Source organism: Carassius gibelio, chromosome A23, assembly GCF_023724105.1.
Source record: "Carassius gibelio isolate Cgi1373 ecotype wild population from Czech Republic chromosome A23, carGib1.2-hapl.c, whole genome shotgun sequence".
Taxonomy (NCBI): Eukaryota; Metazoa; Chordata; class Actinopteri; order Cypriniformes; family Cyprinidae; genus Carassius; species Carassius gibelio.
Window position 1 is genome coordinate 15,964,206 of NC_068393.1, and position 21,591 is coordinate 15,985,796.

General features: G+C 36.8%; 2 protein-coding genes across 3 annotated transcripts in view; both read right to left on the bottom strand.

Moving 5' to 3' along the window:
* Positions 1-1,960: 1,960 nt before the first annotated feature.
* LOC127945042 (polypeptide N-acetylgalactosaminyltransferase 6) lies at positions 1,961-12,177 on the bottom strand. The gene is made up of 11 exons (XM_052541557.1): positions 11,794-12,177; positions 10,251-10,752; positions 9,291-9,463; positions 8,073-8,222; positions 7,390-7,624; positions 4,659-4,776; positions 4,378-4,578; positions 4,113-4,244; positions 3,908-4,009; positions 3,604-3,762; positions 1,961-2,956 (listed from the first exon to the last, which is right to left on the bottom strand). Exons 2-11 carry the CDS (start codon positions 10,724-10,726, stop codon positions 2,843-2,845), a joined length of 1,860 nt encoding a protein of 619 aa, XP_052397517.1. The 5' UTR covers positions 10,727-10,752; positions 11,794-12,177; the 3' UTR covers positions 1,961-2,842.
* Positions 12,178-13,484: 1,307 nt separating this feature from the next.
* The window catches only part of LOC127944783 (adenylate cyclase type 6), a 31,393-nt gene continuing 23,286 nt past the window's right edge, over positions 13,485-21,591 (bottom strand). For both annotated transcript variants that reach the window (XM_052541034.1, XM_052541033.1), the window contains exons 13-23: positions 21,435-21,532; positions 21,244-21,331; positions 20,997-21,113; positions 20,266-20,421; positions 19,961-20,136; positions 17,809-17,835; positions 17,378-17,510; positions 17,016-17,279; positions 15,904-16,108; positions 15,640-15,764; positions 13,485-15,064 (exon numbers count right to left, since the gene is read on the bottom strand). In XM_052541034.1, coding sequence (XP_052396994.1) covers positions 14,936-15,064; positions 15,640-15,764; positions 15,904-16,108; positions 17,016-17,279; positions 17,378-17,510; positions 17,809-17,835; positions 19,961-20,136; positions 20,266-20,421; positions 20,997-21,113; positions 21,244-21,331; positions 21,435-21,532 — 1,518 coding nt within the window. In that variant the 3' untranslated portion in view covers positions 13,485-14,935. The remainder of the gene's footprint in view (positions 15,065-15,639; positions 15,765-15,903; positions 16,109-17,015; positions 17,280-17,377; positions 17,511-17,808; positions 17,836-19,960; positions 20,137-20,265; positions 20,422-20,996; positions 21,114-21,243; positions 21,332-21,434; positions 21,533-21,591) is intronic.

Here is a 21,591-nt window from a genome sequence, read left to right on the forward strand (position 1 = left end):
AGTGTTTTTTTTTTTCATTAATGAATTACATTTCAACTTATCTAAGATTGTAACAATCTAATAGATAGCTAGTTTGCAAGTTACACAATCCCCCTCTTCACACCAAACCGCCTGCTTCTGGTGTCCAATCAAAGAAAGAGAGGTTTATGGGGAAGGAAGATTGACTGTAACATCACTGTCTGTCAACAGCAGATTATACACTGATCAACTACTACAAGCTTTCATAATAAACTTGTGATGAGATTCAAGCCCAGTAATCCTGGTTAATTGATAATAACCCATCTTAAGTATAAGGGATAGAGGGTGTCTTCTCTCCCTCATCCTGGTGGAGAAGTAGGATGAAAATCTAGCTTTGATCTATGTCGAAATTGTATCTGTGCTCCAGTATTACTGATTACATTTTAAGCAGTAGCTCGGGACTGAAGTACATTCCACATCTTTTTAACATTTGTGGCTTTTTCTGGCAGCACTGGTACAACCAGATAAGACTTAAATGTGTCCACAGAAACATCAGCTTCACATGCATTCACAGCTGCGCCACACTTCAGAATCTTCCATAATCTTCCATAAACTTCTCTCACACAACCACAGAGCCAGGAGACCAAAACATCTGCACAGACCGGATCCTTTTTTTTTTTCTTTTTTTTTACAACTGATCACAGCAGCAAAACTACAGCTTGCATTTCTCATATCATATTTTTCCCTTAAGAAGGGATTCCAAAAACCTACTTGTGTAACAGCCTGTGTTAAATATCCTGACAATTTTCATCTTTCACATAGAAACACACACATAGATAAATGAGCACCACAAACATGACATCACTATAAATTACTCAAAAAACAGCACACTTTCTCTAAAGTTTAATGAAAAAAATCTTACAATAATTTTATATTTTTTAAAACATTTTTAATTTGTGTATTTCTTTTATGAAAGTATCTTTAATTTATTTTAACATTTAGTTGGAACAAAGTTTTTTTTTGTTTTTTTCAAAATAATAGCATAATATTTTTTGCATAATATTTTAAACTCCAGCAGTTTAGCTGAACCATGCACGTTATCACATTACTGACGATGGTTGGTCACAAAAGAATCGTTCATGCAATGATAATTCTGGATATATCATACAAACCAAAGACTATATACAGGTGCATCTCAGATTAGAATGTCATGAAAAAGTTCATTTCAGTAATTCAACTGAAGTTTTGGAACTTGTGTATTAAATAAATTCAATGCACACAGACTGAAGTAGTTTAAGTCTTTGGTTCTTTTAATTGGGACGATTTTGGCTCACATTTTAGATCATTTCTAGTGAATTGTTGGCCTTCTGGAAAGTATGTTAATTTACTGTACATGTACTCAATACTTTAATTACTGCCTCAGTTCGGTGCGGCATGGAGGTGATCAGTTTGTGGCACTGCTGAGGTGGTATGGAAGCCCAGGTTTCTTTGACAGTGGCCTTCAGCTCATCTGCATTGTTTGGTCTCTCATTATCCTCTTAACAAAACAAAAGATTCTCTATGGGGTTCGTGTCTGGAGAGTTTGCTGGCCAATCAAACACACCAACACCATGGTCATTTTCACAATCCTCCAAGACAGAATTATGACGCCGGCTGCCACCTATCGGTGAACGAGAGAAATTACAGATTTGTCCATACAACCGTTGGCCATAAAGCTACCATGACACCGCCTTATAAATTATTTTATTCAAAAAAGCCCCTTTAATATATACGCAAACAGGCCAAAAAAATATCTCAACTTCCATAATTTCACTAAAAATACCATAACAGCTTGAAACACTACTATTGTAAAATCACTAAGGAAAAGAATACAGGAACGCCACAAGACTATATATATATATATATAAAGAGAGAGAGAGAGAGAGAGAGAGAAATATAGATAGATATGTCTGCATATAAATAACGATAAATGCGTTTTGAAAAACAACACCAGCAAATGATCTGGGAGTGTGTATTTTTTATACATCAAATATTTTCAAATAATCAAATATTTGAAATCTATCATTGAGGAATAAATCTGTGTAGTCAAAATGTATAAACCATAATAATGTAGAGGTGAAGAGGACAGAACCGATAATTACATGTATACGTTATTAGAGCATGATTTCCCCCAAAAGTCCTCAGCACACTGAAACAATCAAGCAATTCAAGTCACATGCTGTTTTATACATCCTGATGGCTTCAAAAATACAAGAGAAGGATCTAAAACCAATGCTGCCTTGTGACAGTTTACTAGAGCTGAAGAAAACCCTCATCTCTTGCAGCATGTGCAAATGATTGGGATCATACAAACATTACACGTAACATTGGCAAGGCCGGCCATTCATTGGCCTTAACACTAACAATGTTCCAAAAATATGACATTTTCCATTTCTTAAAAAATAAATAAAACCTATACCCTTTTAAAAGCAGCAGTAAACATCATCAATAAGGCAATAAAATGCATCAAGTAAACAATCTTGCTGCTGGATTGTTCACTCTGTGATGCTCCAGTAGGCTGATGAGCTCCACTCTGTCTTCCCTGAGTACCTGACCCCAGTCTGATCTATGATCAATGTCTTTGGGAGCTTATGGATATGAACTATCTCCTAGTGCAGGGGTAACACACTATGCTCCTGGCGATCGACTGTCCTGCAAAGTTCAGCTCCAATCCTGTGTTTGATTAGGGTTGGAGTTAAACTTTGCAGGACAGTCGATCATCAGGAGCAGGGTCGGTTACACTGTCCTAGTGCATCCGCTCAGGCCTACAGTGAGTGTGTCAGCTGGCCGTCCCTCGTGGGTCTCATGGGAGTGAATGTCCTTGCTCCTCAACTGGAGTGTGAGGTCAACTCAAAGACCAATGCTGGTGATGGTCTTCTGGATTGCAGGGGCTCATTAATATCTTGTCTCCTTTCTTATGGAGACACTTTCCAGAGGACGGATTCTTCAGTAGTTGCTCCTAAAATTAGCATAACATCAAGAACATTTATAAACATGCCTTGAAACTGAATCAAATCACAGCAATTTTAATTATGATATATTAGGGTGAAAACTTGACATGAAAAAGTAACTTAATATTCTAATAATTTAAAAATTTATATATATTTCAGTAGCCATTACTCAGTCACTGTCAGTGTCACATAATCCTCCAGAAATCATTCTAATATGGAGATTTGGTGCACAAGAAACGTCCTGTACAGCTGTACAGCTTCATTTAAAAAAACAAAAAAACATATTTCATACTGTTCATGATTCTTTAATGAACAGAAAAGTTCAAAAGAACAGCATTTATTTAAAACAGAAATATTTGGCTACATTATAAATGTCTTTTTGATCAATTTAATGCATCCTTACTGTGAGGGGGAAAAAAAAGTCTAATTTAAATAAAATCATCCGGATAATTCACTTTTGAACGGCAGTGTACAACATCAAGTATAGCTTATTTTTTTGGTGACATCAGTAGTGTTTGATCAAGTTGTTCACCTGCTAAAAAGTACTGCAACAGACATTAAGTAAAAGGGGAAGGTAGTAGGATCTGATAAATAGAGAGTGAAAGTGAAGCAAGACCATTTGAGCAATTCATTTCCGTTTAGAGATGACACTTACTTCTGTGAACACCCATTCTTGTTCAGGAGACAAACTGCTGCCTTTGCCCTTCAGCGTACAGAGCTCAATCTTCACTGGCTCTGGGTAAGGAGATGCATGCAGGCAGAGCTGTTTCCCTATGTTATGTCTCAGCTCATTATGTGACGAATATTCAAAGTACTGAAAACAAACACATGATGATGAACAGCTGTTCTCGTTGGATCAAGAAGAAAACCATGGTCAAAATGTCATTTTATACACAACATGTTTTAAGAGCACCTCTAATCATAATATCAATGTGAATGACACAGCAATGGTACTATACCTGATTGCCGCCCATGTTGTGACATACATACATAATCACAGGCTTTCCCCCTTCGTTACTTTCTCCAACATCCAGACATTGCTGTGATCCCCTATTCTTGAGCTACACACACACACACACACACAAAATAATAAATAAACATTTGGTCCCAGACTGGGTTAAAATGGCTAATCGTCATGACTGTCGTGTTTTAAAAATGACTTACAGCTCCAAACTTGACAGGGGTAAGATCAGGGATAAAGGCTTCTGGGTAGACATTGGTTAGGTACCAAGAAAAGTTCTTGCACTGTAAGGTTTCTCTGAGTTTCAAACGGTCAGATATGTCACCGTAGGCCTTCTACACAACCATACAGGAAACCAAAGTCATGCAGTTAGTCATATGCTCTTGCTTACACTTACAGTAGGTATACTGTATAACCACAAACACAAGGTTTATATTTTAATCCTCTGAAAGCAAAAGCAGTTCTTACATCTTGGGCCATTTTAGCTGCACTTTGGCTGCGTCGATAGTAAATCTGCTTGTAGTCGTCCATCCACACCTCAGCCAAGCGCACCTGGTTACGTGTAATGACCTCTGTACCTTTGGGAAAGGTGTGAGGACTCTTGGTGCGGAACACATGACCCACGACGGAGCAGGGGATTATCTCCAGCTGTCCGCCACACTGCCACACCTGACAGCACAAAACACATACACAAGTTTTAACATCTCATTTTCATAGCTGTAGGTGATTTCTGAAGAGCAAGAACTGACCCTGAAAGACATCTCAACATTTTCTCCACCCCATATTTCCATTTTGTCATCGTAGGTCCCAATTTTCTCAAAATAGGCCTTAGATATAGAGAACAAACCACCAGCAAATGTTGGGGTTCTGAAAGAAAGATAAGAACAAAAGAAAACAAAATAACCAAATGTAAAAATAGTACATTTAGTCTGTCAATAACAATAAATTGATTATTAAAACTATAAAGGCAGGTCAATCAATAGCAGCAAGTGATTCCCTCTTTTCTTTTATTGATAGATAAAAATTAATTGAGGCGGCCAATATTACAGTTTTTCTGAATTGATAAAACACTAAACCCCAATCTCTGAACCAAATTATCACTAGCTTAAACCAATTTGTTGAATAAAGCACTCTTTCTGCTAAACCTTAAACGGGTTCAGGAAGTTAGGCTCTATTTGCGAATCTCAGGCACTTCTCTTTTACTTTAACACTTACAGTATCACACTGTGATGCATTTGTACTGCAAAACTCAAAATTGTTCACAGTTGTTTCTAATGATGTTACCAAGCCAACTGTACAAAATATGAGCCAGTTCATAGTGCACAGATGATAGGGCTGCTCGATTATGCCAAAAATCATAATAACGATTATTTCAGTCAATCACGATTATTTAACACGATAATGAGGGGGTCATATGGCCAAAACTTTATATGAGTGATTTATTTAAAGAAAGTGATACATATCGAATGTGTATTTTCTGTAAATAAGGTTGCTATGACATCTACATCGTAGAGACTAGCGGAATTTTAAACAAACAAACAAAAAGTCAAAAACATTATTGACAATTATGAAAAATAATTGTGTAAAAGAGTAAAAAGATACAAATGAAACAAACTGTACTTTAATGTTTATTTTATGCAAGTCTCAAGCACTTTACAGCCTACAGTACTACAGAAATAATGAAATGTAAAGTAAAACAGCAGTCTTCACTGTAAGATTTAAACTTTTTTTGTTTCTTAAAGCTATAAAAGTCTTTCAGTCAAGAGCAGTGTGTGATTATAGATTTGTCTTTTGTTGTTTGATTAATAAGCACAGAGTCGCAGCAGGAAAATAGCCCGCTTATACTTTGAAGAGCCACACGAATCCAAATTAACGTACCGATACACACGTATTTTCATTCTCAACTCTTTACGTTAATTTATTACATGACCAACGAAGGTATACATGAATAAGCACTAAGTGCATTTTTGCATGTATTTGAGCGTTTAGGCATGCACCTTGAGCTAAAAGATGACTTTACATGTCCCGTCTCTAAGCCCATATCTCTTCCTGAGGACCAGTGAAAGTTCTCTTCCACGCTTTTAAAAACATGAATAAATATACTTAATAAATAAATAAAGCATCTCCCATTATGCAAATGTCATGTAACATGATTTTACTGATTTGCACTGAAAATTTGGCTTTTATGGAGGAACGAAAGCGCAGCGCTGCAAAAAGGGGGCGGAATGGGGCGCAATAATCGTCTTATCTCGATTATTGTATTTTCATGATCGTTGGAGGCCAAAATCGAAATCGAACCGTTTTTTCAATTAATTGCACAGCCTTAACAGATGACTGAATGATGATACGAATAATAGATGGAAACCATCTGAGAAGGAGAGGAGGAAAAATAGCTACATGTAACAAATGAAGGATGAGGAGGAAGAGGATGAGGAGAGAAAGAGTAAGGTTTAGAGTGTTATCAAGGCTGAATCTATCAGACCACAGGGGTTTTTCTTGGTCTAGCAAAAAAGACAACATTACTTGTGATGTGGACAAAGTCCTCGAGCCAGACTCAAGCATAAAGACATGATGCCGAGACAGAATTAATCGCTCATTGAACCTGATTTTACAATTGCACAACTTGCAGTATTTGAGTGTACTGTAACATGCTATTCATGAGTTTTATTTGACCTTTTTGGCCTTTGCAGTTGGACTGCAGTATTTTTGTATTATATCCATGTGTGTGTATGTGTGTGATCTGAGAGCACTGTTTGATTTTAAGTGCAGGAGAAATGGTTTTGCAGTGATTGTTTGATTTTGATGGTAAAGTCAGAGGTTTCGTGAATTTAGTTTGAGTATTTGGATTTGTGTTTAAGTGTTGTTTCAAGAAATGTGTTTTAGAAATTCAAAAAAAACTGTAAAACCGACTGTGATGCACAGATCTAATGTTACAAATCAGATGTTCGCCCCAACAGTCTCCTAAATGTTCACTTAAGACATAACAGATTATGTTTGTGTAAACAGGCTACTACTGTAATTCTGTGTATGTGTGTATATTTATTGGAATCGCACAGTCGGAAGTGTGTTTATGTGTGCATTTCGGATGACAGTCAGCACGAGAAACAAGTGGAAATAGGAAATCCTTTCCGAAAATGTACAAATAAAGGTAATTAAACATCTAAAATTATTATTGGAGCATTGGGATCACTAGACGAGGGCTTAATGAACTAGCTTTTGTCAAAACCTCAGCAAAAATTTTCACTTTTTTGCCTGTAGCTCAAAATTATCCTGCGCGTATTCCGACTCGTTTTGCAAGTACAGGTCACAAATCTCTTTTTTTGGGTAAAGGATCTCTTTAATTGCTGAAAAAGCAAATACACCCGTCTTGGTAAAGGTTATGCATCAATCACAACAAAATTAATACGTAAATTTGTTTTTATTCTGTGAAACACATCGAAGCTTATTAAGAGCAAGGCTTAAATAAAACGTGTGACTTACTTTACTGGGTACGTTTCATCTTTGCGTTTAGCATTCTCGTAATCTGGAATGGCCTCCCAGCCAAATGTGAGACTCCAGTCAAAGTTGCCTCTGTTCTGGGCACGGTTCGAAGCCACTGGCTTGTAGAACTGGAAAGTGTCTAAATCAATGGTTGAAATTTCAGGGCTCACCACAGCAGTGGGCTCCTCAACAATGCGAGCAAGGAGAGGCTCGAGCCAGCCATGGAAACACTCACCTGTAACAACAAAAACATGACAAAAGAGAAAAGAGGGTTTGTATATATGCTACTCAAGCATATATGCTAAAATGGCACGTCACGTTTTTCAAAACTTTCATCGTATACAAGGTAAAATATAGGATAACAATACACAGGTGTCAGTTGCTAGGGTTCAATCCCGCCTACAATGGCTCAAAGCGAACAAGATAAGCATCACATACTAGACCTTTGTCATGCTGCATAACTTTGCAAATGACATAAGTGCCAGAAAAAAATAAAATATAGCCATGGGAGTAACCACTTAAAGCGCATGCCTATGGACCTGAAGAGCAGGTTTCTGAAAAACTACTTTCCATCCAGTCACAAATAATGAGACTGATGGACGTTAATGACATGCTAACAGAAACTGGTATGCTGTGTGAGTTAATGGAAGTGTGCAGGGCTATTCATGTGCTGACATACGTACAGTGGGCATCTAGGAAGGTTAGGATTTCTCCCTGTGCTTTGCTGGCTCCAAGAAGCCTTGCGGTGATGAGGCCCTTCCTCTCCGGCTGACGCACTACCTTCACGATCTTCAGTGACTTCACATACTCGTCCAGCTTCTCATGGAGGTGTTCTGCAACGACACACAACATCAAATGTAGAAGGAGGAAAGTAGTATAATCTTGTTTCTTCTGTATTCTTTGAAAGTCGTTGTATGAACAAAAACTATTACTATAACAAAAATACCTTTCAATTGTTTGGGATAATTTTTTTTTTTTTAAAGGAATTAACAGTTATCCAATACTTATTATAAACTGACCATAATTGACAGGAAATATATTTATAATGTTACAAAAGATTCACATTTCAAATAATTGCTGTTCTTTTGAACTTTTCACACATTTTTTCTCGATCACCAAATCAGCATATTAGTAATGGCTGCTGAACATTCAGCTTTGCCACCACAGAAATTAATTTGATTTTAAAATATTATTTAAAATATATATGAAATATTCAAAAATAAATTTTAAATGGTAATTTTTCACAGTTTTATTGTTGTAGTGTATTATAGATTAAATGCAGTCAAGATAATTGATTTTTGAAACCTTATTCATATATTTGAAACCTTTTTTATCTTACAACAGATTTTTCAACTGCAGTGCATGAGCTGAATACTGTGTTCAGAACTTTACAAGTCAGCAGTAACTTTGTCAACTGTTCAACTTGATATTTTCAATGACTAAAAATAGTTTCAGAGCACTTTGAGATTTCCTGTGATCAGACTTTAGATGAACTGACACACTTCCTTTATCTTATCGCTTACAGCACTAACAAAGTACATAAAACTAACAAGGAAATTAATTAGGAAAACAATGAAACTAATGAAGATTAAAAATTTATACAAATTAATATTTCGCCACCAGCAACTTTTGCTATGGTCTAGTTAACTATTACATGTTTTCAGTTTCAACAATGCACCATTATTTCCTGGATGTTTGCTCAGTTTTTTTTTTTTTTTTTTGCAGTCTTTACTGGTTCTTTTGTTAATGTATGTTTGTGGCATTTTCCATACAACTGAATAAGCACTCGTACAAGTGACATTCCACTGAATAAAACTGTTTGCCATTGAGCCAAGAACATGTAACAACACTTTCTATGGGTAGTTCATTTTTACAGCAGGAACTGATAAAGTCGGGCCCACCTGCTGTACTGGCATCATCCACTAGTATGATTTCTTTGAGGAAAGCTGCCGGGGAGGTGTGCAACACGCTGTACACAGTGCGCAGAAGTGTTGACCATGCCTCGTTGTGAAACACAATGATCACACTCGTGGTGGGGAGAGAAGGGCAACGGCGAAACCTTTGCTCAACACACCTGCAAAGGATGCACGAAGAGATATTCATTTACTATATATACAGTACACACACACACACACACAAAATGTATGTATATGTATATATGTATAAGGATGCATGAAGAAATATATATATAAAATTGCATATAATGTAGTTTTAATTTAGCATATCATGTTAAACTAAATGTAAATGAAAAATGTCATCTTGCTTTCTAGTGTAAATAAAATAAGTTTCTTATACATTTCAGTTCAGTTTTTTAATGAAAGCAATGAAAGCATTTTTATGCTTTATGATTAGTTTACTATAAGGTAAGGTAATTTTCTAAGGCACAATTCCCAAAATGCATATTTAAACATTGTAATTATCAGTATTATAAATTTGAGGACGTATGCAAATTGCTCAATGCACTTTACTCAACACAGTGTTTAAATATAATAAGATTCAAAATGAAACATAGCATGTCAACCTATTGTTCAGTGATGCAGCTGAAGGTGTGATTAGAAACTGCAAAAGCAGCGAAACAGTAAAGACTCCTAATCTACAATGAGTGTTTGGGCAACATTTACAGGGCCTTAGCCCCAGCCCTTAAAATCAACAGATAAATCTGCACTTTCATGTTTCTGTGTAAACAGATCAAATGAGTCAACGTAAATTAAAAGGCATCTAAAATGCCAGCAAACACTATAACACACGTCATGAGTGCAGCCTAACTTTCAATCATTATAATGGCAGATTGGTTGGTGAATTGAATGAATTGTTTGTATTCCACATTTTCTCACGGTGCCAAACAAAGTGCCCATTCTTACTCGCGTGGACGGGTGTCATCTCCAAGACTTCGGTGCAAGGAGATTCGGTCACTGGCAAACTGGTTAAAGCAGTGCCTGGTCATGCCCTCCTGCTTTTCCTTCTCCTCCTCCGCAGTCATGCTGGCTTTCTGGAAGGCTGCAGCATTGGCTCCTGGTGCTTCAGGGTCCAGAGGAGGTCTCTCCATCCACGGTTTGAGATCCACCTGAGAGTAGAAACCCGAAAGGCAGTTTTGGTTCTGGGTGGGCAGCACTCCCACTGATGGGGGCTGCGGGGCACCAATTTGGAAGGCGAAGTTGTTAACCGCCCCACGGACCATCTCGAATACTCTTTCCTTTTTGTTGGAGAGATCTTGCAGCCAGGGGTCCTGAAGTGAACCGCTACCAACGTCCCTCTGGAGCACCACCAAAATGACCATGAAAACAGCGCCGCCCAGAACAGTAAGCTTCAGGGGGGAGAAACGACGCCTCAGACGCATCCTGTTGGCCAATATCAGTCACCAAACTGTGAAAACAGACCGAAAATTACTTATGAAGGAAACACAATCACCATTAAAATGTTAAAAAGACCCATAATAAAAAATGTTATTGATTATTTACAAGCCATGCCCCACTCTTAATTAGCAGAGAAAGCCTGCACTGTCGACTCTCACATGGAGCACAGCACTAGAGCAAACAAACCTCACCTGACAACAAACACCCTTCTGCACCTGATCCTTTCTTCACCCTGGATCCACGTGGCAGCAGGTGGCTCACCATACACTCACACTACACTTAATGGGTGGTGTTGGAAACTTAGCATAAATACACTTCACAACTGTGACACGTCGCCTGTTATCTAACTAACTGAACAGGATCTGGATCCCACCAACTGCTGGGAATGAGTTTAATAGTCATCTTGAGGACTGGCAAATTTAAAGCACAACTCTTACATTTAAACCCCAAGTAATTACTTTCAAAATAGGAAATGTGAGGACAATGGAACGTACTGTATGGTGTTAAATGAACCAGTACCCATGGAACCAGTCTATTTAACAGACACAGTCAGGCCAACTTCTGCTATTCTTCATGCTAGGTGATTACACTCTCCTAATCTTTCAAACTGAAACTGGTTCTTCTGCATTATTACTGAGACAGAGCATACATGGCCATCATTATTACAACGTTATAAAGTAACATATTAATAACAACTTTTTTCCTTAGTTACTGAATAATCTTCGCGTTTCGCAAATTTCTTAAACCCCAAGGACTTCCTTAAAGTTAAAAAAAAAAAAAACTTTATATGCCACGCAACATGACAACTAAGCGAAACTTAAGGAAGTGAGCCACGAATATATAATGGTTCAAATTATTACAGTATGGCACCGATTTCAAGCTTTCAGTCTTCTATGAGCCTTACTTTTGTGTGCTATTAACAATAAAGATGAAACCCGCTCATGACAAGGAGAGGAAGATACGCCTGGGTTAGATTTTATGGACAACAGACATGACGCAAAACATGTCTAAACAAATAAAGCACTCATTTAATTACATTTTCAAAGCTTACCTGCAATAATTTCAGTCAGTCATGTGGTTTTCCCAGAGGCAAATGCGATAAATACGTCTTTCACAGACGAGACTGTTTGTTTCAGGTACGAGAGTCGATAGACGGTTGCTGTTACTCTGTAACGTCAAGTTTCAGATATATTGAGTTCACTAAGCGCGCGACGGTTCCACGCGACCAGCAGCACTGGCCTCCCGGTTTCCCTTTGAACGCAACAGGTGCCATCCGTTCTAACGATTGAGACGAGTCACCTGGGTCCTAAAGCCGGGCCTTTCTTCTAGTGATGATGATAATGGGGATTTTGATTCATCTCAGTGTTTCGAATCTGTTGAACGTGTTCGTGTTCACCAAACATATTCCTTTACAGATACTTTCTGCGGTTTGCTGTACATCCGTACGCGACTAGGTACTTAGCTGTATGTCTTTTTGTCACTGAAGGATTCATCAACAGATTCGTTCAAAACAAAGAGTCGTTTTGCGTGTCAGAATCGGTTAAAATATTTTAAGCATCACAAGCATCTTCCCAGTTCCCAAAAGTGACTAAAAACCAGACACGCTTCTAAGGGGAGATTCATTGATGCAAGATGATTCAGTCCATGGAAGTGACCGAGAATGATTCACTTTAAAGATTCATTCAAAAACATCGATTCGCTCAATTCATCATTTCAGAGTGGGTTCGTAGTTTTTTCACACAAGTTTTAACCATTATAAGTGCTGCTAAATATGTACGAAAATTTGAGTGTTGCTTGCACTTTTCTAAAATTGGATGACGGTGATTACTTAATTAAGGCTCAGGAAAGTATGTGGTAAGTTAACAAACTATACCTCAACAGATATAAATTATTAACTGGGATGCAAGTAAATTCAATGCCTCTTGTGTCGCGTACGTGTAACCGAATACAGATTTATTCAGACATTTGAGAAAGGCAAGCTAAGTGGAAATGGGGTCGGTGCTTCAATAGGAGAGAATCGTGATTACAAACTATCGTCTGACATGAGACTGCTGCTACTTGAAGAAAAGACACCAAGCTGAGCATGAACAAAGAGAAGAGGCCATTAACACAACAATCACTAGAGCCACTCACACCCAACAATGGCCTGTCTGTCTACCTGATAGCTTGGTTTTGAGGAATTAATTTATTTTGATGGAAAGTACTATAAAAGGAAATCTTTTAACAAATTACACACTCCAAATAGTGTACTCATTACTTCAGATGTGTTACACCTATTACAGGTGCTGGTCATATAATTTCAATATCATCAAAAAGTTGATTTATTTCACTAATTTCGTTCAAAAAGTGAAACTTGTATACGACCAGCACCTGTATGTTCAATACAGTAGCTAACATAAAATGAACAATAGCACACAAACTATTTAAAAGCTTTGACAATCTGTTAAAATCATTTTTAATTAGTTGTAAAATAATTGTAACTCATTTTAATTACTAAAAACATAGGTTACATGTAGCTAATTAAACCTACAGATAAAAATTTTGCTTGGCAATCAACTTTAGTGGTTAAGAAAATATTTTAGGTTTGTTGTTTATACCATATTTGTGGAAAGTGTCTAATATTTAAAATTTCTGTCCAGCTTATTCTGACTGACCTGTACGTCCACATATAATTAAGATGAAAAGACTAGTGTTGGGTGAATATAGTATTATTGAGACATTATTCTTACATAAAACACCCAATTTATTGATTTGCCACCTTTTAATGAAAAAGGTCTTGAAAGTTTCATGTACCACAAACATATTCGAACTAAAAACAATATGTGCTTTGATGTCTTATGACAAAGTGAGAATATTAAACATACATGTACTTTCATATTGGGAAATTCATGTTGAGGACGGTAAAGGATGTTTCTTGCAACACAATCATCAAGATGCATTTATACAGTAGGAATGGTAAATTCATAAATATGACAAAAATACTCAGAAGTGCTAACCTATCCGTTTGACTGGTAATTGCATAATAATAAAAAAAGAAAAGTTGACAAATGTGCAAGCATGACTAAGAGTGTTCGTGAGGAAATGTTGAAATTGACTTTTGCTGAAAACAGACAATCAGCTTTGCAGTCCTGCCACTTTTGTCACCAACCAGACCTCTGTCAGAAAATTTACACAGATTTACCAGGGTCTTAAGAAGACTATACAATTGCGGACCATACTGTGCGGAAATTCTATGAGATCCTGGTCATATTTATAGGATAATTTTTTTCATTGATTTATATAAGAATGAATTAAGAGCTGAAATCTGTGTAACACATTCATCTCAAATGACAGGAAAAATGACATCAGTTAACAACTGAACACATAAATGCAAAGCATGTAATCTAATTAGCACTTAATCTAGCAAGAAAGCTATTTTAAATTAATTGTATAAACCTCACAGTGAACCATTATGTCCTTTTAAAGATGACAGACACACAATTACTCAATGTCCACCCAAATAAATGAACAAATGACCAAAGAAAATCTGTCTAGTACTATTCTCATCCTTCATTTACTTCATTTGTACACAAATACTAAAAGGGAAAAACACGTTGATCACTCATCAATCATAAAAAACTGTAAATACAAGTCACTTGTATTAGGATTCCTGTTTCTAAGGCCTTCAATGAAGACGGATGTTTTTTGCTTTAGTGTTTATAATTGAATACAGTGTGCTAGAGAGTGACAGGAGGCCAAAAAAGGAAAACCAGACAACCGAATAACACTTGTTCAGACAGTTTATATGGCGTGTGTAGTGTTCCTATATCAAATCATTTGTTCTTTGGTCAGTTTCTTCTTGATGCTTGCATATATAATATATTTTTTTATTTACAATGGTTTAAAACCTTTCAAAATAAATAAATAATTCTAATTTTGGTTTGGAAGAAGTCTTTCCCACCGAATAAAAAATAAAACCAAACTTTCTTCAAAGTCTTCTCCATCTATGGCAACAATCCTTCATTAATTCTTTCAGGTAGAGCATAGCTCATTATTCCCAATAGTTGCATAAATAAATACCACACATGGCCGCTAATGCTTGTGAACTACTGTAGAAAACTTGTGAGTGGTTATATTTGGATCTGCTCAAATCCCATTCAGAACCTTTGGTGTCCTTCCTTCATTTCAGTGCATTGAGAAGCATTTGGTCAGTGTTAACTGCAGACAGGACCACTGTTGAGGAAATAAGTGGTCATATCTCCTTTCCCCTTCACTTTCACCAGTCCACGGCACTCCAGCTGGTAGCCCTTTCTTTCTAGTACATGGTATAAGTCACTGGTCACCTGTAGGAATAAAGAACAATGTCCTAAACTTTTCATTACACACTGAATTCTAATTGGCTAAAAACTAAAGGTTTTTCTGCAGCCTCAAAGGGAATTGCAAAAGTAAAGTTGGATTTCAAATGGTCAATTCAAGTCTGCCATTGGTTGGATAAACAGATAGCCACGCCCCAAACTCAGGCCATTGGTTAGACTAATGCTGCTATGCCAAGCTGGTAAGGATGCTCAAACAAACAGAACAATTTTTTTTAAACAACCACAGAGGCAGTGTTTACACTTTTCAGGGAAATCAACTAACATAGCCTTGCTTATTTATCATTAATTCTACAAATTTGACTGGAATAGAAAGTATTTAGAAATTTAAGTTTCACCGCATTTTACCTTTAAGTAATAACTAAGTAGCTAAAAAGTCACAAAACTTGCAATTGCAGTAACATGAAGATAGAGGACAGCACCATTTTTATAAATACAATGATGCACATAGTAGCTGATGTATAGTGTTACACTTTGGAAGATGGAAATGTATGGGCTAAGCTGTGTATTGCCAAAAATAGTCTTGTTTATTATGTTGCGGTTACCTGGATACAATCAGGGACACCTGTGCTGTCCATGCGACTGGCCACATTCACTGTGTTGCCCCATATGTCATACTGAGGCTTTCTGGCTCCAATCACACCAGCAACCACTGGCCCAATGTTCAAACCTGTGGTGAAAATACATTTGTCATCGTCTGCTCTAACAAACTCCCTAAGCTCCAAGTCTGCAAGCCAGTTCATAAATTGTCTTTGCACTTTCTATGTTAAATATATATCAGGCAAACGTTACGGTAAATACCTACTTACCTATCTTCAACTGAAAGTTGTTGAATGAGTGTTCATTGATGTACTTCATCTGTTCTCGTAGCCTCATGGCATAGTCAGCAAGAGCTAGAATGTGTGTGCGGCCCTCTTTGTCGTACGTCGAGTCGTTCAATCCAGATGCTACCATGTAAGTACTACCAATAGTTTTGATCTTCTCCAACTGCTTATATTTCTCTTCAGAAATGATCTATTAACAGTAAAAAAGCCATGTTGAGATCACAGAACCAGAAATTTATTTGCTTTGTCTTGGTAACCTCCTAATTGTAAGACACATTTGGTCATGGAGTAAATTAATCATGCATAATGAATACTGTGGATATTTATACAATGGTATTGGTAACTGAAAACATTTGCTTTTATATAGAACCTTTGTCTCCACACCAGTAGGTGTCAGTATAAAGCCAGAGACTGCTTTAAAATCAGGCTGTGTTCACACTTGTTGTGTTTGGTTTGATTAAACGAATTCAGGTGCGATTGATCTGTTAATGCGGTTCATTTGAGCAAGTGTGAACGCTGCCATCCAAACCCGGATGTGCACCATACAAGCAGAACAAGACTAAATGGTTCTCGGTCCGCTTCTAAGTGAATTTTGGTGTGGTTCGAATTAAATTAGAATGTAACAAGGACAAAATACCTCTAAACGAACCAACAATAGGAAGTAATGACAATATGCGATGCGACATGATTTGACGACACGGAACAAGCAGTATATCCAAAACAAAATAAGCAAAGGGCAAACGTGGAGCAATGCGGAGGTAGTGCCTTTTATGAGCACTTTGTGAGTTTGCAGATGGTGAAAATAAATTCATAACTGCACGCAACAATGAGTGCACTTAGTCCAGCAAACGGCATTAGGTGTGTTCACCTTAGCGGTCTGTGAATGGGTACTTGTCATACACCAATCGGTCTGCAGCGCTGTTTAAGTCATTTATATTTAATTTTTTTAAATATATACATGAATGTTTATTTATATATAATAAAGAAATATACACAGTACAAACATTTTTTGTATTCAAAAACTTTTATTTTGGATGCGATTCCATATTCAGTATTCAATACTTCCATTTCAGATGCAAGTGACATGACGTTCTTACCTCATCAAAGTCGGCGATGATCTCGTTGAGCAGTCTCAGGCATTCCACACCCTCATTGTTTGCCTCCAGTTCAGTGTAAAACTCTGAGAAGTTGCTGATGGAGGCAAACATAACGGCCACACATTCACATGACTGATAGTAGAGCTCATCATTTCGACGTTCTCGTGCGAGGAAGTGGGCAGCCACATCTTTGGGCAGGATGTTGTGAAGGAGCCGACGGTTATAAGCCTGCAGCTTCTCCATCTCCTCTTTCTCTTCAGTGGCCTGGAGAAGCATGACAGTGAATAAGTCATTGACTATGCTGGGAATCTACCGGAAATGTATTTTCGACCAAGTGATTGATTCAGAGACAGACTACACACCTGTAGCTTCCACAGGAAGTCAAGGCGTGCAGTGGACTCGACCTGCTGTGCGTGCAGATAGAGAGCCAGCACAAATACAGTGAGGATGACTGGAATCGACACCCTCAGAGACACTTTAGTCACCGTTTCCTGACTATGTGGGAAAACAACAATATGTACAACACATAATTAGAGTTTGTCAAGAGACTGCGCAAATACCATTGCAAGTGTATTTGTTAGATCTAATTACTAGTTTCTGTGTTGTAGATCATACTTTAGTAGACTATACCATTTAGAATAGTATACAGGTATTATTTTTATAAAACAAACCGAAAGACCTGAAAAGAAGAGACACACTACAAGCAAACAGCAGAATCATATTCTAAAGCACCTCCTGCCTTTGAACCGTCTCTCTTACAATCACAAAACAATAAATCATGACACGAACTTACCAATAATTTGTTTCATTGAAAGAATACCTGTATAAAAACAGACATATTTCCATTAGTGACCAACATGACCCTCTAAAAATAAACACCCAGTAAAATACAATACAATAAAAAATTGCATTAAATGGCTATGTGTACCACAATTGTGTCCCCACATATAAAAAGATAAATCTGTTTCCAGAATAATGTAAAGGAAATCATATAATAAATTCTATTATATATATATATTTTAGGGAAGTCCTAAGAAGCCATAGGTTATTAATATTTTTCTTTCTAGTTTTCTCATGGTCGCGATTTAATTTAGCTTCAGTGGCATAGATGGTAAAGCGCATACCGTAGTCTTCAAGGCAGTCATGGCCTAATGGTTAGAGAGTCAGACTTGTAACCCAAAGGTCGTGGGTTCGAGTCTCAGGTCCATTGTAGGTGGGGGAGTGAATGTCCAGTGCTCTCTTCCACCCTCAATACTTTGCCTGAGGGGAGACCCTTGAGCAAGGCACCGGCCCCCAACTGCTACCTGGGTGCTGCAGCATTGGCTGCCCACTGCTCCGTGTGTGTTTGTGCACTTGGATGGGTTAAATGCAGAGCACAAATGCAAAGTATGGGTCACCATACCTGGCCACACATCATGTCTTTTTCTTTTCCTTAATTTCCTCGTGAACTTGACATAAATTTCTATATCACAACTTAATTTTCTTGTGATCTCGACCACAAAAAATTGTTAAGTTCTGCGCCAACAGATGGCAGTATAGAACTATATATAACTGATGGGGTGCTGTATACTAAATCCACTTTACTCTACAGTATTTGTTTTGGACAGAATAAGGACCTTCTTCATGTATCTATAATTTATGCAGTATGTTGTAGTCTTTTGTATTTTCTACATTTCGTTGTGGAAACCATACACACACATCCCAAGCTTGTAATGCACATGATATCAGTCACACACAGCATATCCTACATGACTAATAAAAATTATATAATTTTATTTCAAATAAAAGGAAAATAAAGTTAATTGAATCCAAGAAGTTTCCAAGAATAGTTTTCAGCATCCTTTGCAGGATTGCTTTGACCATTTAAACGTAAATTACACAAGTAAAATGTTTAGCGTACTGTCTCTGGAAAAAATAAACGGTGATTGATTAGACTTTATGTATGGTAGACGTTATTATTAAGCGAATCAAAAATTGCTGACATATCCACAACATTCAGTATAAGAGCACAAGGTTTATCTGTCGATCAGATGTGGGTCAAAGTTGTGTTTGTTACTACAGTAACAGCAGATCAAAAAAAATCAAATTCAAAAGAAAACATTAAGTTGTAATAATGAAAATGTTGAGATCGAGGAAATTAACTCATGTTCATGAGAAAACAAGGAGAAAAAAAAAAAAAAATTAGGACTTCAGTCATTTTTTGGTCCTCAAATTTCTAAGAAAATTAGTAATGACCATGAGATTTAAGAGGTAACTGACAAAATGCAGTCTTTATCTTTTTCAATATGATTATACTTATAGTGGCTGTGTCATGATCAATTCTTGGTAGGAAAGAACAAATACTGATTGTGAATAATGTGTTAGTCACTGCTCATTTTAGCAGATCTTAAAACCCCCAAAAAGGGACTAAATATGTTTTGACACAGAAATGTCTTGAATTATAATTAGGGCTGTTGCTTTAGCATAATAATTTAATTAATTTAGGAAAAATAACGCAATTAAAATATTTTAACTTAATTAATGCCCCAGACCTGTACAACATCTTATTTTTCATACAGCTGACTGACATGATGCAGGGCAACAACTCACTGAGTGATGTAGCATATAATGCAGTCATATGCCAGATATTGGAGCAAAAAAATGCCCTGTATGAGTTTTTGTCTCCATTAATGATAAGGGATCATAGCTTGTTTTATTCCAAGTAATTTTTCCAGGTAAATATAATAAAGAATGCAGAAATATGTAGTTCTCTTTTTCCTGCCAATATTTTTTCGTTTTAACGGACATATTTTGTTAATATGTAGATATGCAATTAAGTCTGTACTCTGTACTGATGATGCTGTAGTTTTTTTTTTTTTTGTGTGTGTGCCATTTTAGTACTGACCTAAAGCCACTGACAATGTTTTACATATCCACACTATATTCTTGCTGAAAATAGCACTCACATTGCATTGGCGGTAACCAGCAGGTCCGCGTTGTCTAGCAGTGTGACTAGAGGCCACTCCACTAGCAGCAGGTAGCAGACCTGGATGAAGAGCATGAGGACCAGCTTGCCTATACTGCTGATGTGCAGGAACACTGAGCAGCACAGCAGAGTCAGCAGCACGCTGTATGTGAAATACTAGAAGTACAGGAACACCAGTCAAGTTAATCAAAAGTTTGCATAAAATCTACAAAAATGTTTTTCAGTGGGTCTCAATAAGAAAGAAACTGTTAATGTGCACAATCTTATATGCACTGAGTCACTGACCTCAGGTAAAAGACATGTTGAAGGCTGCCCGGGACAGAAGAAGAAGGGTTCCTCTGCTAGTCCAGTCAAATTATACAGCAGACACAGTGTGACTGAATCAGAAATGTTCAACTGTCCCGCCACACATTTTAGCAGATCCTCCCGGTCACAGGTAAACTGACAGAGAATAAAAAAAAAAAAAAAGAATAATAATAATAATATATATATATGTGTGTGTGTGTGTGTGTGTGTGTGTGTGTGTGTGTGTGTGTGTGTGTATAATCTATATATGTGTGTGTGTATATAATCTATATATATGTGTGTGTATATATATATATGTGTGTGTGTGTGTGTGTGTATTTGTGTGTATGTGTGTATATATATATATATATATATATATATATATATATATATATATATATATATATATATATATATATATATATATATATAGTGTCAGTATAATTCTACACAAGTAAGAGTACTAATTTCCCCAGTTGAGCAGGGCTTTCAAGCTCAGTTCACTATATATATATTTATATATGTATATATGTCATCTCCACCTATTGAAATAAATAATAAATCCATCCAAAATGAATCAAAGTGAAAGTTAATTGAGTTTGAAAGCGCTGCTTAACTGGGGAATTTAGTGCTCATACTAGTGTAGAATTACGGAGACATACAGGGAAAAAAATAAACACTGGCAAAGTTTTTTTTCTTCAGCCAGCAACAGTCTCAGATCGAATTCCTACCATATTAACAAGGGCAGAGATGAAAAGAAGCAGAATTGTAAAGACTCCGACGAGTGTGCTGTTGACACGGGACTGAACAATCCTCTTTGACACTGTCTGCAAGGTAACTGGGAAAAGCTGAAAGAGAGACAAGAGGAAAAATTGTGCATAAATCAGTAAACGCCTATAAAGCATCATTAAGAAAGGTTACACATAAAGTAGTCTAGATTTCACATGCACAAATGGATCAAGGAAACTAGTAACTGACCTTTACACAGGAGTAAATGGCACATATAAAGAGAACATGGACGAGAATAATAAAGATGCAGATGAACATGCCCAGCATTAACGGCGTACTGCAAGACAAAATACACACCACCATTCAATATATAACATAAATATATAACATAACATTAAATAAATCAAATTCATTATTATAAAGAATACTTCATCACTCACTGTGGAAATATGATTATTTGTATAAAAACAATAAAGCAGAAGACGACAAGTGTACAGGCCACGTAACCACCAAAACGATCATCCACCTTTTTTGAATACTAAAAGCACAAAAAAATGGTGTTACTGTTACCAGTTCAGTTTTTTTTTTTTTTCAGTA

Excerpts from the sequence above, each read along its gene's own strand:
- LOC127945042 (XM_052541557.1), bottom strand. The coding sequence starts at position 10,726 with ATGCGTCTGAGGCGTCGTTTCTCCCCCCTGAAGCTTACTGTTCTGGGC. Across the intron at positions 9,464-10,250 it reads GATGACACCCGTCCACGCGA|GTGTGTTGAGCAAAGGTTTC; the intron begins GTAAGAATGGGC and ends CATCCTTTGCAG. Across the intron at positions 4,579-4,658 it reads ATGTTGAGATGTCTTTCAGG|GTGTGGCAGTGTGGCGGACA; the intron begins GTCAGTTCTTGC and ends TTGTGCTGTCAG.